This window comes from Bombina bombina, chromosome 4 (genome assembly GCF_027579735.1).
Source record: "Bombina bombina isolate aBomBom1 chromosome 4, aBomBom1.pri, whole genome shotgun sequence".
Taxonomy (NCBI): Eukaryota; Metazoa; Chordata; class Amphibia; order Anura; family Bombinatoridae; genus Bombina; species Bombina bombina.
This window is the reverse complement of record NC_069502.1, coordinates 758,575,383-758,592,135: the sequence shown is the minus strand read 5'-3', so window position 1 is coordinate 758,592,135 and position 16,753 is coordinate 758,575,383. Positions and strand designations below refer to the sequence as shown.

Below are 16,753 nucleotides of genomic sequence, written 5' to 3'. Positions count from 1 at the left end.
CAAAAGAGAGGGGGAGAGAGAGCGCAAAAGAGATGGGGGAGAGAGGGGGGAGAGAGAGCACAAAAGAGATGGCGGAGAGAGAGAGCTCAAAAGAGAGGGGGATAGAGCACAAAAGAGATGGGGGAGAGAGAGATCAAAAGAGGGGGGAGAGAATGGGAAGAGAGGGGGAGAGAGTGGGAAGAGAGGGGGGAGAGAGCGCAAAAGAGAGGGTGAGAGAGAGAGCACAAGAGAGGGGGAGAGAGCGCAAAAGAGAGGGGGAGAGAGAGAGCGCAAAAGAGAGGGGGAGAGAGAGAGCGCAAAAGAGAGGGGGAGAGAGAGCACAAAAGAGGGGGGAGAGAGAGAGAGCACAAAAGAGAGGGGGGGAGAGAGCGCAAAAGAGAGGGGGGAGAGAGCGCAAAAGAGAGGGGGGAGATAGCGCAAAAGAGAGGGGGAGAGAGAGCGCAAAAGAGAGGGGGAGAGAGAGCGCAAAAGAGAGGGGAGAGAGAGAGAGCAAAAGAGGGGGGGAAAGATAGAGAACACAAAAGAGATGGGGAGAAAGAGTGCAAAAGAGATGGGGGAGAGAGAGTGCAAAAGAGATGAGGGGGAGAGAGAGTGCAAGAGAGATGGGGGAGAGAGAGAACGCAAAAGAGATGAGGGGGAGAGAGAGCACAAAAGAGATGGGGGGGAGTGAGAGCGCAAAAGAGAGGGGGAGAGAGAGAGAGCAAAAGAGAGGGGGAGAGGGAGAGCGCAAAAGAGAGGGGGAGAGAGCGCAAAAGAGAGAGGGGAGAGGGAGAGTGCAAAAGAGAGGGGGAGAGAGAGAGCAAAAGAGAGGGGGAGGGAGAGAGCGCAAGAGGTGGGACCGCTGTATTGCAAAAAATGGCCCGTGTGAACGGGCTTTAGGACTAGTAAATAATAATTTAGCAAAGAATAGAAATCGATTCATGACAAGCGATCACTTCAGTTAGTTTATTAACACTCGGCTAGATTTAGAGTTTTGTCGGTAAGGACCCGCGCAGCTAACGCCGGCTTTTTTCTGGCCGCACCATAAAAATAACTCTGGTATTGAGAGTCCACATAAAGGCTGCGTTAGGCTCCAAAAAAGGAGCGTAGAGCATATTTAACACAGCTTCAACTCTCGATACCAGAGTTGCTTACGGACGTGGCCAGCCTCAAAAACGTGCTCGTGCACGATTCCCCCATAGGAAACAATGGGGCTGTTTGAGCTGAAAAAAAACCTAACACCTGCAAAAAAGCCGCGTTCAGCTCCTAACGCAGCCCCATTGTTTGCTATGCGGAAACACTTCCTACGTCTGCACCTAACACACTAACATGTACCCCGAGTCTAAACACCCCTAACCTTACACTTATTAACCCCTAATCTGCCGCCCCCGCTATCGCTGACCCCTGCATATTATTATTAACCCCTAATCTGCCGCTCCGTAAACCGCCGCTACTTACATTATCCCTATGTACCCCTAATCTGCTGCCCTAACATCGCCGACCCCTATATTATATTTATTAACCCCTAATCTGCCCCCCACAACGTCGCCTCCACCTGCCTACACTTATTAACCCCTAATCTGCCGAGCGGACCTGAGCGCTACTATAATAAAGTTATTAACCCCTAATCCGCCTCACTAACCCTATAATAAATAGTATTAACCCCTAATCTGCCCTCCCTAACATCGCCGACACCTAACTTCAAACATTAACCCCTAATCTGCCGACTAGAGCTCACCGCTATTCTATTAAATGTATTAACCCCTAAAGCTAAGTCTAACCCTAACACTAACACCCCCCTAAGTTAAATATAATTTACATCTAACGAAATTAATTATCTCTTATTAAATAAATTATTCCTATTTAAAGCTAAATACTTACCTGTAAAATAAATCCTAATATAGCTACACTATAAATTATAATTATATTATAGCTATTTTAGGATTAAAATTTATTTTACAGGTAACTTTGTAATTATTTTAACCAGGTACAATAGCTTTTAAATAGTTAAGAACTATTTAATAGTTTACCTAGTTAAAATAATAACAAAATTACCTGTAAAATAAATCCTAACCTAAGTTACAATTAAACCTAACACTACACTATCATTACATTAATTAAATAAAATATCTACAATTACACCTAAGACTACACTATCAATACATTAATTAAATACAATATCTACAAATAACTACAATGAAATAAACTAACTAAAGTACAAAAAATAAAAAAGAACTAAGTTACAAAAAATAAAAAAATATTTACAAACATAAGGAAAATCTTACAACAATTTTAAACTAATTACACCTACTCTAAGCCCCCTTATAAAATAACAAAGCCCCCCAAAATAAAAAATGCCCTACCCTATTCTAAATTACTAAAGTTCAAAGCTCTTTTACCTTACCAGCCCTGAACAGGGCCCTTTGTGGGGCATGCCCCAAGAAGTTCAGCTCTTTTGCCTGTAAAAAAAAACATACAATACCCCCCCCAACATTACAACCCACCACCCACATACCCCTAATCTAACCCAAACCCCCCTTAAATAAACCTAACACTAAGCCCCTGAAGATCATCCTACCTTGTCTTCACCTCACCGGGTATCACACCGATCCGTCCTGGCTCCGATATCTTCATCCAACCCAAGCGGGGGCTAGACATCCACTGAAGAAGTCCAGAAGAGGGTCCAAAGTCTTCATCCTATCCGGGAAGAAGAGTAGATCCGGACCGGCAACCATCTTCTTCCAAGCGGCATCTTCTATCTTCATCCGATGAGGACCGGCTCCATCCTGAAGACCTCCACCGCGGACCCATCTTCATCCGGCGACGTCCATTTTTAGAATGACGGTTCCTTTAAGGGACGTCATCCAAGATGGCGTCCCTCGAATTCCGATTGGCTGATAGGATTCTATCAGCCAATCGGAATTAAGGTAGGAATATTCTGATTGGCTGATGGAATCAGCCAATCAGAATCAAGTTCAATCCGATTGGCTGATCCAATCAGCCAATCAGATTGAGCTTGCATTCTATTGGTTGTTCCGATCAGTTCTTTTTTATTTTTTGTACTTTAGTTAGTTATTTCATTGTAGTTATTTGTAGGTATTGTATTTAATTTATTTATTGATAGTGTAGTGTTAGGTTTAATTGTAGGTAATTGTAGGTATTTTATTTAATTTATTTATTGATAGTGTAGTGTTAGGTTTAATTGTAGGTAATTGTAGGTATTTTATTTAATTAATTTATTGATAGTGTAGTGTTAGGTTTAATTGTAATTTAGGTTAGGATTTATTTTACAGGTAAATTTGTAATTATTTTAACTATTTTAGCTATTAAATAGTTCTTAACTATTTAATAGCTATTGTACCTGGTTAAAATAAATAAAAAGTTACCTGTAAAATAAATATTAATCCTAAAATAATATAATTATAATTTATGTTGTAGCTATATTAGGATTTATTTTACAGGTAAGTATTTAGCTTTAAATAGGAATAATTTATTTAATAAAAGTGAATTAATTTCGTTAGATTAAAATTATATTTAATTTAGGGGGGTGTTAGTGTTAGGGTTAGACTTAGCTTTAGGGGTTAACACATTTATTAGAATAGCGGCGAGATTCGGTCGGCAGATTAGGGGTTGGTTAGGGGTTAATAAATATAATATAGGGGTCGGCGATGTTAGGGCAGCAGATTAGGGGTACATAGGGATAATGTAGCTGGCGGCGGCGTGCGGACGGCAGATTAGGGGTTAATAAGTGTAGGTAGCTGGCGGCGACGTTGTGGGGGGCAGATTAGGGGTTAATAAATATAATATAGGGGTCTGCGGTGTTAGGGGCAGCAGATTAGGGGTACATAAGTATAACGTAGGTGGCGGTCGGCAGATTAGGGGTTAAAAAATTTGAATCGAGTTGCGGCGATGTGGGGGGACCTCGGTTTAGGGGTACATAGGTAGTTTATGGGTGTTAGTGTACTTTAGAGTACAGTAGTTAAGAGCTTTATGAACCGGCGTTAGCCCAGAAAGCTCTTAACTACTGACTTTTTACTGCGGCTGGAGTTTTGTTGTTAGATTTCTAACGCTCACTTCAGACACGACTCTAAATACCGGAGATAGAAAAATCCCATTGAAAAGATAGGATACGCAATTTACGTAAGGGGATCTGCGGTATGGAAAAGTCGCGGCTGAAAAGTGAGCGTTAGACCCTTTTTTGAGTGACTCCAAATACCGGAGGTAGCCTAAAACCAGCGTTAGGAGCCTCTAACGCTGGTTTTCACGGCTACCGCCAAACTCTAAATCTAGGCCAAAGTATTTTAATAAGAAGAATGTGACATTTCTTGCACCTCATACGCAATAAAGTGTATTGAAAAAAAAAGTAGAAGCTCATAGTAAGCCACACCCTAGCGATCTCGTGTTGCCATTAAGCTCCGCCCGCGTCCTTCACTGGCTCTGAGTCTTCAGTAGACTTGGGCAAAGTGATTCTTTTCAGTGTTTCGAATCATTTGGATCAGCTCAGTCAAATGATTCGAATCACTGAATCAAATCCCGGTTCATTTCCTGCAAACCAGGCACAGCCACTAGTAAGTCAGACACACTCAGTACTGAAGGTGTCAGCAGCTCTTTAGATTCATAGAGGAGTTGTGTGCAGCAACAGATTAATAGGGAATCAGTGTTGTGAAGAGAAACTAACACTCAAACTATGCATATTTTTTTTTTTTATGTATTTCAGACACAACTGTTTCCCTATTAAACTATGTGATTATAATATACATTTCAGATAAATGTATTAATCTGTTTAATACTTTTGAAAATATATGTAACATGAAATGTTTGATATTTAAACTGTGAATGTATTAGATTGCACAATACACAATCATAGACAAATGTGCTTTTTAATTCCCTGCCTAACTCTTTTGCCAGCACTTAAAGTTCCCTCCATTTAGTCTGATTCCTTTATTTAGTCTGATTCCCTCCTGCCTTAAACGGATACTGAACCCAAATTTTTTCTTTCATGATTCGGATAGAGCATGCAATTTTAAGCAACTTTCTAATTTACTTCTGTTATCAATTTTTCTTCGTTCTCTTGATATCTTTATTTGAAAAAGAAGGCATCTAAGCTAAGGAGCCAGCAAATTTGTGGTTCAGAACCATGGACAGCATTTGTTTATTGGTGCTGTCCTATCAGCAAGGACAACCCAGGTTGTTCACCAAAAATGGGCCGGCATCTAAACTTAAATTCTTGCTTTTCAAATAAAGATACCAAGAGAATGACGAAATTTTGATAATAGGAGTACAGGTAGCCCTCAGTTTATGCCGGGGTTAGGTTTCAGAAGGAATGGTTGTAAATCGAAACTGTTGTAAATTGAAACCCAGTTTATAATGTAAGTCAATGGGAAGTGAGGAAGATAGGTAAAGCTTTGAAATGAAGACTTTAAATGCTAAACAACATTATAAACCTAATAAAACACAGAATATATAATTAAACGAAGTTAAATGAACAAAAACATTTGCTAAACAGCATTATAAACCTAATAATATAATCACACAACACAGACTTCACTTGCATTTTTCTGCAAACATTTCTTTCTATGCATTCCAATCTGGACTGATTTATAGACAGGAAGATCTTGTTCCTCAGGTCTGGTTAAACTGATTAATTTCAGCTTGCTTGGCTTTGCTGCAACACAAGCGGACATCTCCCCCTACTGGCTATTTTAATAAATGCACTGCTTCTCAATGCTTTTCAATAGCAGTCACATGACTGGAAAAAAAGGTTGTTATTCTGAAACGGTGTAAATTGAACCGTTGTAAAACGAGGGCCATCTGTACATTAGAAAGTTGCTTAAAATAGCATGCTCTATCTGAATCACAAAAGAAAAAATTTGGGTACAGTGTCCCTTTAATGAGACACTGAATCACTGACTCCCAAGATGAGTTAGACAACTCTGCAAGTCCCAGGTAGAAGCACAAGCTTTTACTGAGTCTGATTCACACACAGCACAGAGCAGCTCAGGATTAACCCCTTAACGACTGAGGACGTGCAGGGTACGTCCTCAGAAAAAAGGCAGTTAACGCCTGAGAACGTACCCTGCACGTCCTCAGTGTGGAAAGCAGCTGGAAGCGATCCTGCTCGCTTCCAGCTGCTTTCCGGTTATTGCAGTGATGCCTCGATATGGAGGCATCCTGCAATAACCTTTTTAAGCCATCCGGTGCAGAGAGAGCCACTCTGTGGCCCTCTCTGCACCGGAGATCGGTGGCTTGCGGCGTTGGTGGGTGGGAGCCGGACCGGGAGGTGGGTGGCGGCCATCGATGGCCCTGCTGATGTGGAGGGGGGCGGGATCGTGGGCGGGGGTGACCGGGGGCGCGCACGGGAGGGCGGGGGCGGGCGCGTGCACGGGGAGGGAGCGGGTGGGAACCGCTACACTACAGAAAATCTTTAATAAAAAATGTTAAAAAACGTCTTAGAAGTAAAAAAAAAAATGATAAGCAAGGTGGTGGGGGTTTGTCTGTGTGGGGGGGGAAGCTACACTACAGAAAAAAAAACAAAAAAATAAAAAAAAGCACTTTTTTTTGCAAACTGGGTACTGGCAGACAGCTGCCAGTACCCAAGATGGCCCCCAATAAGGCAGAGGGGAGGGTTAGAGAGCGGTTTTGGGGGGGATCAGGGAGGTTGGGGGCTAAGGGGGGGATCCTACACTGTAGCATATGTAAATATGCTAAAAAAAATTTAAAAAACCCTTTTATTTTAGTACTGGCAGACTTTCTGCCAGTACTTAAGATGGCGGGGACAATTGTGGGGTGGGGGAGGGAAGGGAGCTGTTTGGGAGGGATCAGGGGGTGGGATGTGTCAGGTGGGAGGCTGATCTCTACACTAAAGCTAAAATTAACCCTGCAAACTCCCTACAAACTCCCTAATTAACCCCTTCACTGCTAGCCATAATATACGTGTGAGGCGCAGCAGGATTTAGCAGCCTTCTAATTACCAGAAAGCAACGCCAAAGTCATATATGTCTGCTATTTCTGAACAAAGGGGATCCCAGACAAGCATTTACAACCATTTGTGCCATAATTGCACAAGCTGTTTGTAAATGATTTCAGTGAGAAACCTAAAATTGTGAAAAATTTAACGTTTTTTTTAATTTGATCGCATTTGGCGGTGAAATGGTGGCATGAAATATACCAAAATGTGCCTAGATCAATACTTGGGGTTGTCTACTACACTACACTAAAGCTAAAATTAACCCTACAAGCTCCCTAAAAACTCCCTAATTAACCCCTTAACTGATGGGCATAATACACTTGTGGTGCGCAGTGGCATTTAGCGGCCTTCTAATTACCAAAAAGCAACGCCAAAGCCATATATGTCTGCTATTTCTGAACAAAGGGGATCCCAGAGAAGAATTTACAACCATTTATGCCATAATTGCACAAGCTGTTTGTAAATAATTTCAGTGAGAAACCGAAAGTTTGTGAAAATATTTGTGAAAAAGTGAACGATTTTTTGTATTTGATCGCATTTGGCGGTGAAATGGTGGCATGAAATATACCAAAATGGGCCTAGATCAATACTTTGGGATGTCTACTAAAAAAAAATATATACATGTCAAGGGATATTCAGCGATTCCTGAAAGATATCAGTGTCCCAATGTAACTAGCGCTAATTTTGAAAAAAAGTGGTTTGGAAATAGCAAAGTGCTACTTATATTTATGGCCCTATAACTTGCAAAAAAAGCAAAGAAGATGTAAACATTGGGTATTTCTAAACTCAGGACAAAATTTAGAAACTATTTAGCATGGGTGTTTTTTGGGGGTTGTAGATGTCTAACAGATTTTGGGGGTCAAAGTTAGAAAAAGTGTGTTTTTTTCCATTTTTCCTCATATTTTATAAATTTTTTTATAGTAAATTATAAGATATGATGAAAATAATGGTATCTTTAGAAAGTCTATTTAATGGCGAGAAAAACGGTATATAATATGTGTGGGTACAGTAAATGAGTAAGAAGAAAATTACAGCTAAACACAAACACCGCAAAAATGTAAAAATAGCCTTGGTCCCAAACGGACAGAAAATGGAAAAGTGCTGTGGTCATTAAGGGGTTAATATAAACTGTGTGAATCAGATATAAGTTTCAGTAAAAATCTAATAAAAACAGATATTCATTTAAAATTAAAACAGGTTAAAAATAACCATATACATTACTTTATTAAAATCTTTCTTCACTGTCTAGAAACAGCAGAGCTGTGCACTGTTAAATAATGCTGTGTGATTCAGGCAAAGACTCATACAAGCTCTTTACTGAGTGAAACACACAGCTCATATTACAGGTCATGAGCTGAGCTGATTGAGAAGGGTCTAGCTGCAGACTGGAGCTCCACTCTAGACAGGAAACATGTGACCACTCAAAGCTTTTTTTTAAAAAAAAAAAAAAACTTTAATGTAACAAACAACCTATAGACAATCATTCTGAAAACTAAACATTTTGCAGCTTTCTTGTTCTTCTTAATGTACACTCACAGTGGTTACCTTATAAATGACAATCAGCATAAACCACAGTGAGTGCACATTAAGAAGAACAAGAAAGCTGCAAAATGTTTAGTTTTCAGAATGATTGTCTATAGGTTGTTTGTTACATTAAAGTTGATTAAAAAAAAAAAAGCTTTGAGTGTAGGTCACATGTTTCCTGTCTAGAGTCAGCGGAGGTCACATGTTTCCTGTCTAGAGTCAGCGGAGGTCACATGTTTTCTGTCTAGAGTGGAGCTCCAGTCTGCAGTTAGACTACTTTGAGCTGATTTGAAAGCTGTGTCCTAAGCTCCACCTTCACTAACTATGAAGTGGCTTTTACACAGCACAGGCAATGAACTGAATCACTTTAATGATTAAATTCACCCAGTTCACTGCAGAGAGTCGAGTCAGTGATTCCCTAGCCAAGCCTAGTCTTCAGTGTCCCAGGCTTCTTGCGTTCATAATTTCATTGCGCTTCCTATTGCTAGCTGTCTTGGCTGTTCTCTTCTTGCTGACTAACAGCGACAGCAGTTACTATGACGACCGCCGGGGAGCGCGAATATCAGTTTGTCATATTTGGGGCTTCGGGGTTTACTGGGCAGTTTGTGGTAGAGGAAGTATCTCGAGCTGCTGATGGGGATGAATTCAGGGGTCCTGGTCTCCGCTGGGCAGTGGCGGGGAGGAACAAGGAAAAACTGGAGGAAGTGCTGCAGAGAGCCGCAGACAGGCTGGGTAAGGATCTCACAAGTTCACAGATATTGCAGAGAAAACCGGGTTTTAATTAAAGGGACACTAAACCCCCAAAAAATATTTCATGATTGAGATAGAGAAAACAATTTTAAACAACATTCCAATTTACTTCTATTATCTAATTTGCTTCATTCTTTAGATATCCTTTTTAGAAGAAATAGCAATGCACATGGGTGAGCCAATCACACAAGGCATTTGTGTGCAGCCACCAATCAGCAGCTACTAAGCCTATCTAGATATGCTTTTCGGCAAAGGATAACAGGAAAATGAAGCAAATTAGATAATAGAAGTAAATTAGGTTGTTTAACCCCTTAATGACCACAGCACTTTTCCATTTTCTGTCTGTTTGGGACCAAGGCTATTTTTACATTTTTGCGGTGTTTGTGTTTAGCTGTAATTTTCCTCTTGCTTATTTACTGTACCCACACATATTATATACCGTTTTTCTCGCCATTAAATGGACTTTCTAAAGATACCATTATTTTCATCATATCTTATAATTTACTATAAAAATTTTTTATAAAATATGAGGAAAAATGGAAAAAAACACACTTTTTCTAACTTTGACCCCAAAAATCTGTTACACATCTACAACCACCAAAAAACACCCATGCTAAATAGTTTCTAAATTTTGTCCTGAGTTTAGAAATACCCAATGTTTACATGTTCTTTGCTTTTTTTGCAAGTTATAGGGCCATAAATACAAGTAGCACTTTGCTATTTCCAAACCACTTTTTTTCAAAATTAGCGCTAGTTACATTGGGACACTAATATCTTTCAGGAATCGCTGAATATCCCTTGACATGTATATATTTTTTTTTTAGTAGACATCCCAAAGTATTGATCTAGGCCAATTTTGGTATATTTCTTCCACCATTCCCCCGCCAAATGCGATCAAATACAAAAAATCGTTCACTTTTTCACAAACTTTCGGTGTCTCACTGAAATTATTTACAAACAGCTTGTGCAATTATGGCATAAATGGTTGTAAATTCTTCTCTGGGATCCCCTTTGTTCAGAAATAGCAGACATATATAGCTTTGGCGTTGCTTTTTGGTAATTAGAAGGTCGCTAAATGCCACTGCGCACCACACATGTATTATGCCCAGCAGTTAAGGGGTTAATTAGGGAGCTTTTAGGGAGCTTGTAGGGTTAATTTTAGCTTTAGTGTAGTATAGTAGACAACCCCAAGTATTGATCTAGGCCAATTTTGGTATATTTCATGCCACCATTTCACCGCCAAATGCGATCAAATAAAAAAAAACGTTAAATTTTTCACAATTTTAGGTTTCTCACTAAAATGATTTACAAACAGCTTGTGCATATATGGCACAAATGGTTGTAAATGCTTCTCTGGGATCCCCTTTGTTCAGAAATAGCAGCCATATATGGCTTTGGCATTGCTTTTTGGTAATTAGAAGGCCACTAAATGCCGCTGCGCACCACACGTGTATTATGCCCAGCAGTGCAGGGGTTAATTAGGGAGCTTGTAGGGAGCTTGTATGGTTAATTTTAGCTTTAGTATAGTGTAGTACACAACCCAAAGTATTGATCTAGGCCCATTTTGGTATATTTCATGCCACCATTTTACCGCCAAATGCGATCAAATTAAAAAAAAAAAAAAAGTTATATTTTTCACAATTTTAGGTTTCTCACTGAAAACATTTACAAACAGTTTGTGCAATTATGGTACAAATGGTTGTAAATGCTTCTCTGGGATCTCCTTTGTTCAGAAATAGCAGACATATATGACTTTGGCGTTGCTTTCTGGTAATTAGAAGACCGCTAAATGCTGCTGCGCCTCACACGTGTATTATGGCTAGCAGTGAAGGGGTTAATTAGGGAGTTTGTAGGGAGCTTGCAGGGTTAATTTTAGCTTTAGTGTAGAGATCAGCCTCCCACCTGACACATCCCACCCCCTGATGCCTCCCAAACAGCTCCCTTCCCTCCCCCACCCCACAATTGTCCCCGCCATCTTAAGTACTGGCAGAAAGTCTGCCAGTACTAAAATAAAAGTACTAAAATAAAAAATTTACATATGCTACTGTGTAGGATCCCCCCTTTAGCCCCCAACCTCCCTGATCCCCCCAAAACCGCTCTCTAACCCTCCCCTCTGCCTTATTGGGGGCCATCTTGGGTACTGGCAGCTGTCTGCCAGTACCCAGTTTGCAAAAAAATATGTTTTATTTTATTTTTTACCCGGTTTTTCTGTAGTGTAGCTTCCCCCTCCCCACAGCCCAACACCCACCACCTAACTGATTTATTTTTTTCGTTTGATTTATTTATTTTATGCTATTTTTTTATCATTTTCCTACAATTTTTTTCTGTAGTGTAGCGGTTCCCACCCGCTCCCTCCCCGTGCACGCGCTCGCCCCCCGCCCTCCCGTGCACGTGCGCGCCCCCTGGCCTCCCCGCCCACGATCCCGCCCCCCTCCACATCACGAAGGGCCATCGATGGCCGCCTCCCGGTCCGGCTCCCACCCACCAACGCTATAAGCCACCGATCTCCGGTGCAGAGAGGGCCACAGAGTGGCTCTCTCTGCACCGGATGGCTTAAAACGGTTATTGCAGGATGCCTCCATATCGAGGCATCACTGCAATAACCGGAAAGCAGCTGGAAGTGAGCAGGATCGCTTCCAGCTGCTTTCCACACCGAGGACGTGCAGGGTACGTTCTCAGGCGTTAACTGCCTTTTTTTTGAGGACGTACCCTGCACGTCCTCGGTCGTTAAGGGGTTAAAAATGCAAGCTCTTTCTAAATCATGAAAGAAAAAATGTGGGTTTCATGTCCCTTTAACTGTCAGACTGAGAAAGATGACGCATTATAGTTCTTTTTTGTAGTCAAGGGGTTAAAATAGACCCTGTGTGGTTGCAGAACATGCAATTTGATTAGTGTCAACACCACTATTTCATTTTAATATACATTTTAATATGAGGAGGGAATAATATGATGTGCTTTGAGTAACCTGAGTGCTGATTAATGGGACTATTTATTCAGGTGCATCAGTAATGGGTGTAACTTTTAAAGCAACCACTCTTGATAATTGTGAACAATCTTTTTCTTAACTTCTTTTTAAAGGATTGATTATTATAGGATTAATTTGTGTACAAGACTTCAAAAAAAATAATAATTCTTTAGCTGTGCACAATTATTTATAGCAGAACTTTTCCTTTAATAATAATCACCAACATGTTTAAAATCTAAATTTAATAACATTTATTTATGGGCCCTCACGTGGCCCTTCCATCTCTTCTCCCTCATACCCCCTTCTTAATTTTCTCTAATGGTTTGCAGTCCAAGAGTGGCTGCTGTGTCACATAGAGGGGAATTAATTATTTGTCATTTAGACTTACTATAGAAAGGCACATTCTTGTTCATATATAGAGTAAAAATGAGGTTTCTGGCATGTAATTATACTTGTTATTGTATTCATGCACATTGTGTTTTCCTAAGATTACTATGTCCTGCTCTAATACTGTGCTGTTGATTATTGCATTGTAAGTCATTCTTGATGGTCATGTATGTGAAAGTTAAACCTCAATAAAAATCTTTATTAAAAAAAAATAATAAAAAAAAATAAAAAATTTAAATTTAAATAAATAAACCCACATTACAACAAGCAGGAAATTACCCTTTAAGGACACAGCTTTCAGTTTGCTCAATTGTTTTTTGACGGAAAAATTCCGTCATATGTCCTTAAGAGGTTAAAGAGACATTGAACTCATGGGTACAACTATAATAGCATTGTTACTACTAACCATGCTATCTGTTTTCCTCCTCTTACTGCTACCTTTCAAAGTCATTCTCTCCTTTTTTTTTCTTTTTCTTTTTTTTTTTAACCCCTTACAATTATCAGTATTGAAGCTCTGCATCTTCTCACTGGGTGCCACTATCTTGGATTGTGTATTTGTTTTGTAACTTTTAAAGCGAATGTAAACTTTAATGAATTAAAAGCCAGTATCAAATAATACTTTTAAAAACAGGTGCACTTTAATTCATTAAAGTTCACAATGATGCTTTTTTTTTTTTTTTTTTTTGCAAAGCTTTATTTGGAAAATCAAAATAACAATAATGGTACAGGAGCCACTGAACAATCGAGGCTGTGCACAAGGACAACATAGTAGATTTTAGGACATAACTCAAGTGTCTCTACATTACTCTGTGTAGTCTCTTGAGGCCAAAGGGCCGCAGATGCCTACTGTGGCATATTAATGTCCCTGCTCGTCCGTAGGCAGAAGTTGTCATTAGGTCATACATCCAGGCTCCTGCAACTTGTAGCCTCTTTGCAATGGTTTTAACTTTTCTTTACTGTTTAGCTTTGTATCTTTAACTTTGGTTTAATAAATATGAACTTAACAAAAGTTTCAGTCTGTTTCCTTTACATGTTACATATCTTTATGGGGGGGGGGGGGGGAATCTGTGAGGAGGGGTAGGTGGGGCACGGTGAAGGGTGAGGTCCAGGGGAGGGGAATGGTTTCATCTTAGAGGATGGGGAGAGGTTGGAAAGGGATGAGGGGAAGTGGGAGGTAGGTACAGGATCGAAGGGAAGTCTAAGGGAGTATTGCAGACTGCCACAGGTGGAGGGGGTATGATCGTTGCATTTGGTGTACAAACCCCGTAGTAGTAGAGAAGTGGGTTGGAGGGTTTAGAGTGGGGTATCTTTCCATGTCAAGGACATGTATGTCAAGTTTCCCTATTTTGGTGTAGTGGTATCTCTCTAGTTGTAGTTGTGTGGTGACAAGGTTTTCCCAGTCAAGTTTGAAGGTACTGTCTGAGTCTTCCATTTCTTAGGGATCAGTGCTTTGGCACCGATAAGCATTGTGATAAATAGGGGTCTGTCATGTTGATGGTTGAACTTCGGGAGGTCTAGATAGAGTAATGTTGAGGCTGCCGGTTGTATAGAAAGTTGGAGTTTTTTGTTAATTATCTCGAACACCTCGTTCCAGAAGTCTCTTATTTTGGGGCAATTCCACCATATGTGCAACCACAATGATGCTTATTTTTAAAAATACTTTTGCGTTATGGTAGACATAACGCTGATCCTCAGCCCGCATCTCCTGCTTTCATTAGCATATAGATTACAAATCCGGGCTCCTCCAATCATTGCGGTGCCCCACGAGCTGGACGCCAAAGGGGGCACACAACGATTGGCGCAAGCTGGGTTAGTAATCGTTCTGCTAACTACAGCAGGAGGAGTATGTTTACCAAAACACAAAGGTCAATATTTTGAAAAATAAGCATCTTTTTAAACTTTAATGAATTAAATTGCCCCTGTTTTTAAGATTATTTTTTGATGCTGGCCTTTAATTCATTAACGTTTATATTCACTTTAAACAGTGAAAAAAAGTGCAACAATGTAACAATTCCTTTCTCTATTATGTGAGAAAGTGCAAGCAACAATACAGGTGCTACAAGATGGAGATGCCGAGTATGAAATATAGAGCTTTAGTAGATGGATTCTGTAATTAGTTAAAATAAGAGAATGGTTTTAAACATGGTACAGGAGGAAATACATAAGTATAGTAAGCAGTAACCATCCTACTGTAGTTGTACTCCGCTGTTTAATGTCCCTTTAATCATCTTTGGTGGGCAGTGGAGAGGTCTTACACTAACAGACACAAAGGGTAGGATTCTCTAGCTGAATCACGCTCTCCAAACTGTGGCATTCTTCCATATAGACACACATGCGGTGGGAGTGTCGGTCAGGTGCTTAGGGAATAGCCCCAGTATAGGCTCAATCCAAATGTGACATCACACAATCCAGACACTGAAGAAACTCCAACCAAACATTCAAAGCAAAATCAGTTCTTTTTTATTCAAAGATAAAAACACACAGGGACACAACAGTATCCAGTAACAAGGGGATAGGACCACCATAGCCCACCTGTATCATACGTGTTTCGCGCCTCCCAGGCACTTATTCACTGATGTTATCTGGGAGGCACAAAACACATGATACGGGTGGGCTATGGTCCTCCTATCCCCTTGTTACTGGATACTGTTGTGTCCCTGTTTTTATCTTTGAATAAAGATGAACTGATTTTGCTTTGAATGTTTGGTTGGAGTTACTTCAGTGCTGGGATTGTGTGATGTCTCAAGGTCTTACACTAGTCAGGTTATTTCCATGGTATTGGTAAGTAGTAACTAGCTTTACTATGAGCCATGTTGCTGAGGGCCCTATGATCTAAAGCTCTCTGCTCTGTTAGATTAGCTTAGAAGCATCATCAGTACTGTGAGGTCGCTCAAATTCAGAAAGGCAAATTTTAGCTTTAGTGCTGTTTGTCTTACTATGCAGGGTCCTGGATAAGAAGAACACCTACATTGCAATTTAATGCTCAATAAAAAAATAAATAGATTTTGTGTGATTTTTTTTTCTCCCCACTCAGACAAGTTTTTGATCATCAAGCTCAAACTGACAAAAGGGCCTTATGATCAAAAACTTGCCGTCATGAAAAGAAATCACTCGGTGTCACAGAACTTCAAAGACCATAAGTGGGTGCCATTATAATAATATATAATGGGATGGGAGCAAAATGCATATGCATCAAAATGTGCTGTGAGAGAACAGAACCATGCCGCCACGCATCTCTGTTTAGTAGGATCACAATTTTGTGAAGGATGAAAGAAAAATGACAAGTTGATATAAGAAAAGGGCCCACTGGAAAAAATTGGTACTTTTTTGTTGTTTTTTTTTAAAGGGACATTAAACACTGAATACATGCTAGATAGAATGATGCATTCAAAGAAAAGATAAGTCCATGAGTAACATGTAGATGTATTTTTTAAAGTTTCATTAGTTGTTTAAAAAGTGACAACATAAGTGTAAAGTTTAGTGTCTATAAAACACTGGGAGCTGCCATGTTGTAATTTGTGTTACCTTCTCTGCTGTGGCCAATTAGGGACAGTTATACACAGGTCACTAGAGTGTGCAGCCAATGGTTGTGCTGGATTTAACAGTGTTCTGCACCTCCATTTCTAACAGGAACTGAAAAGCTCACAATTTCAGAATGGAAATACAGGCAAAGAGGACAAAATAAATGATGAAAGTATATTGCAGAGTTGTTTTATATATATATATATAGTTTATCATTTTATATTACCATCTCAAAGTGTTTAATGTCCCTTTAAGTTCCTAGATTACTCCCTTTTTATTCCCCTTTTGCCACACACAAAGGAATTTTAATCACTGACAGTTTATCTTTAAAGATGAGCTTGCTTCCAGACTATATATGGCTTATGTATCATAAGTTTATATTGAATATGTGTTTAATAAATAGACTAAAAACTAACCATTCCATAAGTCTATATGGGAGCATATATATTTTCTAAATCAATAGAACTGAGTGGAAGCAATTCCACCGCAGAGCCTTATTGGAAAATGTAGGGAGGTTCTTGAAGGGACGGTAAAGTCAAAATTAAACTTTTATTATTATTTAGATATAGCATTCAATAATAAACAGCTTTCCAATTTCTACTTAATTTGCTTCGTTCTCTTGGAATCCTTTGTTTAAAAGCATACTTAGGTAGGCTTAG

The 16,753-nt window shown here is 39.8% G+C and overlaps 1 protein-coding gene across 2 annotated transcripts in view; it reads left to right on the top strand.

The window, feature by feature from the left end:
* The first annotated feature begins 8,712 nt into the window (after positions 1 to 8,712).
* The window catches only part of LOC128656889 (saccharopine dehydrogenase-like oxidoreductase), a 109,307-nt gene continuing 101,266 nt past the window's right edge, over positions 8,713 to 16,753 (top strand). The window contains exon 1 of one of the 2 annotated variants that reach the window (XM_053711054.1): positions 8,713 to 9,202. In XM_053711054.1, coding sequence (XP_053567029.1) covers positions 9,007 to 9,202 — 196 coding nt within the window. In that variant the 5' untranslated portion in view covers positions 8,713 to 9,006. The remainder of the gene's footprint in view (positions 9,203 to 16,753) is intronic. The other variant, XM_053711055.1, reaches the window with a different exon arrangement.